Below are 7,824 nucleotides of genomic sequence, written 5' to 3' on the forward strand. Positions count from 1 at the left end.
AGTGGGTTTACTATTTGATCCTTTGCGATAGAAATTGGGGGTTTTGAGCTATGTTGATTAAAGAAAGATGTTTTTAGTGAGATTTCTTCAAATGTTTTGGAGATGGATTGTTTTAGTAAGAAAACCTAGAAAATAGGAGTTTTAAAAAGATGTTGAAAAATCATGGATGATGTTGTTATATTTATTTTGTATGTCAAAATAAATGGATGTTGGAAAATCTCTTATTTATATACATATAAATGATGCTTTCATGGAATATGGGAATTGTTGAGATTGCTTGAAATGCGGGAATTATATTATCCCTTGGATGAATAGAAATAAATGTATTTATTCATCTTGTGAAATTGTATTGAAAGGAGAAATGGAAACTTTGACCACAATGGAAATATCGTGTGGAAGAATTGAAAATGGATAAAATGTTGCATTGCATTAATTGATACATTGGTATATCAATTCATTGATAATAAAGAATTTTGAAATTTGATTTGAAAACTTTGCATTGAGTAAAGAATATTGAGAAACAAGTTTTCATGAATTGGTTTTTGGGGTGAATACAGTGATAAGTCTCGAAAGGTAGTGTAGAGGATAGGTGTCGAGCCTTCCAGTTAATATTTTTAAAAATGACAAATTATGGGTGTCGAGCCCTCCAGTTGATACTGGTAAAAATGAAAAATTGGTAGTACTTTTATTGTCTACTTGCAGACAGACTTAGGGATTTACGAAGTTGTATTTACCGCCCATCAAATAAAATTTGATAAATGTTGAAATTGCATGACATCATTGAACATGTTGGTTTTCAAAAGATAAAGGTGTATTTTACTTTCAAAAAGGCATGACATGACATAAGCATTTCATCTCACGAGACTTGTATAAAATGTATATACTTTGTTAAGAATTTCTTACTGGGTTTTATGCTCACCCTACGGGATTTTTGTGTAGGAAAAGATGTGATGATTCCGCCTAACTGAAGGTGTGGAAGTGTGTGTGTTGAGAGTACAATGCTCTCATTTTGTGTGACTCTATTATGTAAGCAAAGGACTATATTTGTGTGGATTTGAATAACCGTTATGTGTAACCGGACTTAAACTTTAGAAACTTGTAAACCCTTTAAAGTATTTATTTGTTTATTTACTTGCTGTTGGATTAATTGTATCATCGTATGATGAGCTATTTACATTATGAAATGCAAGTGTGGGATTGTATAATTAGTTTTTCTTAAAAAGGGCCATGATTATTATATTGTCATTCGGGTATGAAAATTGGGGCGTTACAATATATATATATATATATATATGTGCACACGTGCGTGTTCTTCCAGGATTAAGATACCATCTTACCTGAAAATCACATGAGTACGTCCACTCTTGTTGCCAATCATTAACCATCAACGACATAGCCATTTCTTACAAGCAGGTCATAGAGAAATGCAAATGCCAATAACTGTAATACTATGAAACATCTTCATCAATGAAAATCCAAGTCAATTTATTTTTTCATCAACTTTATATACCAACCAAATTCAACTACACCTTATGTCTCAATCAAATGGAAAAGACCACCTAAAGTTGACAATAATGAGTTCCCCTTTGTATTCACAAACTTTTCAAAAAGCGGCAAAAACAGATGCAATAAAAATTCAAAGGGTCAACAATATTAGTAGTCATCCAAATAATCCTCCATTACATTTCAAGAAAATTTCCCAAGATATGTAAAAACAAACCCTAATGCATCAAGATTTTTCTACATCAAGATAACAAAATTCCTACATATCAACCTATACAACCCCTTCAAACTACTGGTCCTTCCTTTAAAAAGGGCTGCAAAGAAAGGAAGGTGTAACCTAGAGCAATAAATCTGCAAAATGGAATGTTGGAATAGAATAGAACAAACGGCCGATCATGCAGGACAATCCTAATCAAGTACATTTGAAGCCACCGCAGACAGACAGAATAATGATGAGAATCAACGCAATGATGATTCCCAAAACAACCAATTTTATCTTCATATTCTGAAACCACATCTTTCTCCTTATCTTAGTTCCTTGTTGCCTAAAATCTTGTGCCTGAAATACAATCAATATCAACAACCAAAAATCAAATCCGCGTCAAATAAAAGTGCATCAAATGAGGGGGAAAATGTACAGAAGGGGAAGGACATGAATGGGAAAAGGTTGAAGCCATTAATGATAAAAGCAATACTAAATACTAAGTGTATTTCTAAGAAATAGTATCACAAACATCACAACATGTTTCAATAATAATATGAAAGAATTGTAGTTCAAAGTCATGGATATTATCTGCTTGACCAAGTAAGTCTCTATAACCTTCTCTTACGCCCAATTACGCTGTGTTTGGTTGGGGGATTTGAAAAGAAAAAGAGAAAAGGTAGGTGACATATTAATAAAATATACCTACATTTTATTTAGTTTCACACACCTTTTTTCTTTCTTTTTCCAAATCCCCCAACCAAACATAGCGTTAATGATTTAATATATAGTTCTTCATTTATCTCATCAAATGCAACCTGGACTGACATTCAAAAGGAATTGTGCAGCTGAAATGTTGACCGTGTAAATTGTGTTGACACTATTAGGTATTCCTCTTACCTTAATAACTAGGCTCCAGTAATATACTTTACTGTGTTTTACCTTTGACTATATTGAATATATTGATCATAATATATTGAATATATAGTTTTGAAATTTGGGAATTATTGTAAGTATTGAGGATGTACTTAAATTAGGTAATAAAGATGTATGAAATACTTGTTCAATATTTGATTGTGCTACAGTGTCCCCGTACCCGTATCTAAATTTTCAACACTTTTTAGCCAAGTTCTTGTATCATATATTTTGTGGGATAGGCAACTTTGACACCTAGACACATACTCGTATCTGACACTCATACCCAGGTACGTGTAACAAAGCTTCAACCATCATCTTCATCTATGACTACTGCCAATGATTACCAAACAATCACGATTTCATCAACATCAAACATCATGGCGACTTTGAGAGATTAATGTGTACATCAAACCAAATGCAATCATGTGATCAATCAATATGAAAGTTTGAAAAAATAAGGGTGAGTTATATGCCTTCGAATGTAAATGGAGATTTTGGAACAAAATAAAAAAGAGACAGAGGAGTCTCTCCATTTATGTGCCTGAAGGTAACTTAGGTAAGGAGTTGCCAAGTAATAAATAAGATAAGTGGGTCCAGTTAAACAAACATAGCACTAATTTGTTGATGTAGCGATGGAAGAAATAATCCAGTTTAACTTCCATTCAGGTGAATTTGTTAAGAATAAGTGGTTTCCGTTCACCTCTTCAAAGATGCAAGTAGGGAAACAAACCAAAATAGTAAGGCCACAGTGGTGTAAATCATAAGACCTAATCCAAGTTTTCGGGTTTATAAATAGGTAAAGTAGCAAGGCATCAGAAAAAACAAATAAATAAATCAAGGGGGATTGGAGCAAGAAGAGCAATGGTGGAAATATTATTCAGGGTTTAGTGACAAATGTTTTGATAGTTATGGAACATATCTCACAAAATGGAGATTTACTGTAGAATTGAAGGGTGATGATTCAAGTTGGCCGAGCTTCACAGGGGCTAGCAACTGTGGATCCAATAGCAGCAAGAGAGCTTCTCAATAACAGGTGGTGATATGCCGATCTGGCAAGTTATGATGGCTCACTTTGTATTATTTAACTGCATAATTCAACTAAGGCCATAATCGATTTCTTTATCTTGATTAAGTTTGTGCATAACCTAAATGATCACATCAACATCCCTTTCATCGCTGCACTCTTTCCTCACTGCAAATGGAACAGCAAAATCTATTGGGGACAAAGTAGAGGGGAGTACAGTTTAATCTCCAAACATCAAGGAATAGCATGTACAATAAACACATCTTCCGAGGAGGTTAGTGTAATTTATGCTTATTTAGAAACACCTCCCCACATGCATCAGCCTTCCTGTAAAACCACTCCAAATTTCATCCAACACTCCCATGGCTTCAAGAAGATCGATAGTACAGATGAATAGTTAGGGGTCATGCAAATGCAACAATTACAGTCAAACTAACACAAAAATTGTATCCAGTTAGCCTTAGACTGACCTGAGAGTGAAGGTTCTCAGTTTTATCAACCAGCAGTTCAATCTTCTCCCCACGGTCAAGAACCTAAACAAAACACAAATTTCTTTAACTAAAACACACCACATACCAAGCATTACAAAATAAAGGGTGCAATTTTTTATTCATGCATCTAACGTCAAGATCATAGAGCCATCACTATTCACTCATTGATTATCAGAAATAAGTATTCATAGAAGCATCATGCTTCTTAGAACCGATTAAGTTCCAAAAATGAGAAATTCATCCTCAGGGAGCCAAAGCAATATTCTAACCTTGATGGAAGCCTATATTCAATGCCTTTATGGCCTATTCACGGTGTCATAAATGAGAAAGCAAGTCATAAAAACTGTGGGTGCAGCTAAAACTACTATAGAAATAGTAAATTCCAAATTTATAAAACAAAAGTACATAACTCTTGGTTATTACAAAAGTTTAACAAATTAAATAGTATTACACATCAATGTAGTCTCAATTTGGAAAGTATATACTTCATTTCTTTTTCATATAATAAAGTTCGAAAAACAAATAAATTGGATATTAACTGATAAATTTTCACATTCAAAGCAAATCTCTGAGACACTATATTTTTTAGTTAATGCAAGTATAGAATGATAATTGAAATTACAGACTAATATACCAACTAACTATTGAAATAAATATAATCCTGTAGTCATATCTGATGTGAGTTACGTAAATTATTTGTCAAGGTCATAACTACAAAAGCCTATTTGTTGGCACTTATATGTGAATTTATCTAGATTATAGCTTAAAAAAGTACAATTTGGCCGTTTGGTGGCAATTATTGGCTACCAACTTAAATGCTTCTCTAGCCTTTTTGGCTTCAAAGAGCTGGATTATTTGAAGCTGGTCCAGGGGTCCTTTTTGGGAGCTTCTATTTACACACCACACACTCTCAATACACGCCACTTGTTTGCTATTTGCCAACATATTTGCCAGACAATTTTAGCTTTTTAATTTGTTACACAAAAGGTTGCACCAAACATGTTTACAACTTATTCAAAGCTTTTACGCCAATAATGTAAACAATCATAATCTAAAAAACTAGCTTTAAAGTGTTGCCAAATGGGAAATCTTATACGGCAAGGTAAAATAAAACAAAAAGACATATCACATTGCTCATAATTAAGAGACAACCCCAAACAAAACCTCCTTACCTTCTCAATGTTTTCCATCATCACTCCCTTGACTTCAGTAACCTGAGCCTTCACCTTTGCAAGCTTGCTTATCTCCTCAGGATGATCCACACAATACTGCATGTGCCCCTTTAATTTAGACCTACAATAGTGAAAAAAACATAAAAAAACAAAGTCAAGTACTACAAAGAAAGGCAGCAAAATTTTTCCTCTTTCAAGAAAGACAAGAAAAGATACCCAAACTCTTTGTTCAGGCTCTTGGCAACAGCAGTTGCAGCTTTCCCTCCACCATATCTCTTGCTGAAATCCTCCTTAACTCGCTCCAAAAAGGCAATAGGAATTTGTCTTCCAGCAGACTCAATCGCAACAACACAGTAGGCTGTCCAACATCCAACATAAAGTTAGTCAATGTCAAGTCTAATGGTTTATACTGCCCTTGTGTTACATGTAAAAGTGTTATATGCAAGTTTCATTTGCATATTTAACTGTTGAATTTCAATTTTAGTACCGTTATATTTTCTTATGTATCCTTACTTCACAGAAAATATAGATCCGGACATGGAACAAATGTATATCCTACATTAAGGATACACCAATTCAACAAATTCTGAAAAAATAGAATCTCGCTACTTTTTCTCAAAATTTATGTGGTACGTAATTTCAACCCCTGCAACAACATTGGTCTGTCAATATGTTGTTCTAATTCTTTCCCTTCTAGTTTCTCTTGTTCTCTGTAGAACCTTCAGAACATATGACAATGGGATTGTCGAGACGACAACAGAGCAAACAATGGCCCACAACCCCTTCCCCTTCCTTCAAAAAAAAAATTCCTACCCTTTTTTCCAAACAAGTAATTAAAAACCAAGCAATCTGTACAATTCTATCATTATATCATCCCCATGAAGCCTTGATTCTTATATTTCATAATCCACTCATCATCTGAATAACCCAAAAAAGATTACCCTTGAATTCAAAATCCTATGCAAACTTTTTGCATCCGCAACCAACCCAAATGAACATATGGAAAAACAAACAACACCCAACAATCAAACGGGATTTACCAACATAAAAAATTTCGATCGATACCAATTGATCAAACACATAGACAAGACAAAATCGATAAATCCGAGAAATGAATTACTCACTAAATCCATTTTCAACGAGATAGTTGAAGGTATGGCCATCGCAATTGTAGGTGAACTTGTTGTTGCTAGCGGGAAGCTTCTGGAGACATTGGGAAGCGATGCTGGTAAAATTGCCGGTGAACTCGGTGTACTCGGCGAGGATCACGGTACCTCGAGCGACGAAGCTGTAGATCAGCGACTGTTGGCCCATTTCTTCCTCAAAACCCTAACCCTAAAACTTGAAGAACGCAGAGAGAGAAAGGGAAACAAAAAATGGGATGAGAGAGAGAGAGAGAGAGAGAGAAGCTGGATTTGCGGTGTTTATATTTGGGGGGAAAGAGGAACGATCGGCAAGGGTCATAGAAGACTACTGCTTATATATGTGTGTGTATATATATGTATTTACATACGTACGTTATGTGAGCTTGGTTTATTTATAGTCGGAGAATTGTGAGAGAGAGAGAGAGAGAGAGAGAGAGAGAGAGAGAGACAGAGAGAGAGAGAGAATTTGTGGAAGGTATATGTGAAATGTTGTCAGAAGCATTCACGCGGTTCTTTTTTGAATTTTTCCGTTACAGTGTTGAGGTTTGGACCCACCTGATTTCTGAACGGTTTCGTTATTAGTAATACTGGAGATTTTGGTTTCGTTTGGAAAAATTAATTTAGTTTAATTTTTTTTTACTAATTTAAATTTGTTAAATTAGTTTTATTTTAAAAAGAAATTTAATTTTTTTTAATTTATATGTGAGGGTTGTGAGAGAAAAAATAAAATGATTATGATTTAAATGTGATATTTTATCTTATTAATTTATTTAGCCTATTTTATCTTTTTGTATTTATTTAGACAAAAACAATTGTTCTCAAATGGCAACTCTAGTGAAAAAAATTTCTTTATGAAATTAATAAAAGATCGGATCAATTTAATACAATTTAAAATAGTAAACAATTTCTATAAAATAAAGGATTCAAGCCTCCATAGAAGAAAAAAAAAAAAAACCACAAGAGAGGAAAACAAACTTCTACACAAAAATGATTGTTTTATCAATAAATTAAAATTTAAAAAAAATCAATCAATAAATAAAAAATATTAGATCTAAGTATTCACCAAACTCATTCAAAATTCCATTATTCCGCAACTTTCAATTTGAATCAAAAAGTTCCATCTCTCTTGGTTAAGATATATTGAAGTTCAGGTGGTCACCTGTAGAGGACATATTTATAGGATTGTCCATGTGGCTAAGGTTGTTAGTTGAGGTGCTATGAGACCCCTAATTTTAATAAACCATATTAGGTCCCTAAATTTTGAGTTATTATAATAAAGTCCTTAATTCATTTTTTATTCGCAAATTAAATCCTAGAACTGAAAACGCATCATGGACGAATCCATACAAACCCTAATCGATCCTGGAAG

At 33.7% G+C, this 7,824-nt stretch overlaps 1 protein-coding gene across 1 annotated transcript; it reads right to left on the bottom strand.

Annotated features, from left to right (window-relative positions):
- Window positions 1-1,565: 1,565 nt before the first annotated feature.
- LOC114307379 (putative vesicle-associated membrane protein 726) lies at window positions 1,566-6,989 on the bottom strand. Its single transcript, XM_028252789.2, has 5 exons — window positions 6,435-6,989; window positions 5,527-5,668; window positions 5,311-5,431; window positions 4,118-4,180; window positions 1,566-2,062 (listed from the first exon to the last, which is right to left on the bottom strand). Exons 1-5 carry the CDS (start codon window positions 6,622-6,624, stop codon window positions 1,916-1,918), a joined length of 663 nt encoding a protein of 220 aa, XP_028108590.1. The 5' UTR covers window positions 6,625-6,989; the 3' UTR covers window positions 1,566-1,915.
- Between the last annotated feature and the right edge of the window lie 835 nt (window positions 6,990-7,824).

The sequence above is a fragment of the Camellia sinensis genome, chromosome 7 (genome assembly GCF_055761805.1).
Source record: "Camellia sinensis isolate YWXY chromosome 7, ASM5576180v1, whole genome shotgun sequence".
Classification (NCBI taxonomy): domain Eukaryota; kingdom Viridiplantae; phylum Streptophyta; class Magnoliopsida; order Ericales; family Theaceae; genus Camellia; species Camellia sinensis.

Excerpts from the sequence above, each read along its gene's own strand:
- LOC114307379 (XM_028252789.2), bottom strand. The coding sequence starts at position 6,624 with ATGGGCCAACAGTCGCTGATCTACAGCTTCGTCGCTCGAGGTACCGTG. Across the intron at positions 5,669-6,434 it reads TCTCGTTGAAAATGGATTTA|CCTACTGTGTTGTTGCGATT; the intron begins GTGAGTAATTCA and ends GATGTTGGACAG. Across the intron at positions 5,432-5,526 it reads AGCCTGAACAAAGAGTTTGG|GTCTAAATTAAAGGGGCACA; the intron begins GTATCTTTTCTT and ends TCACTATTGTAG.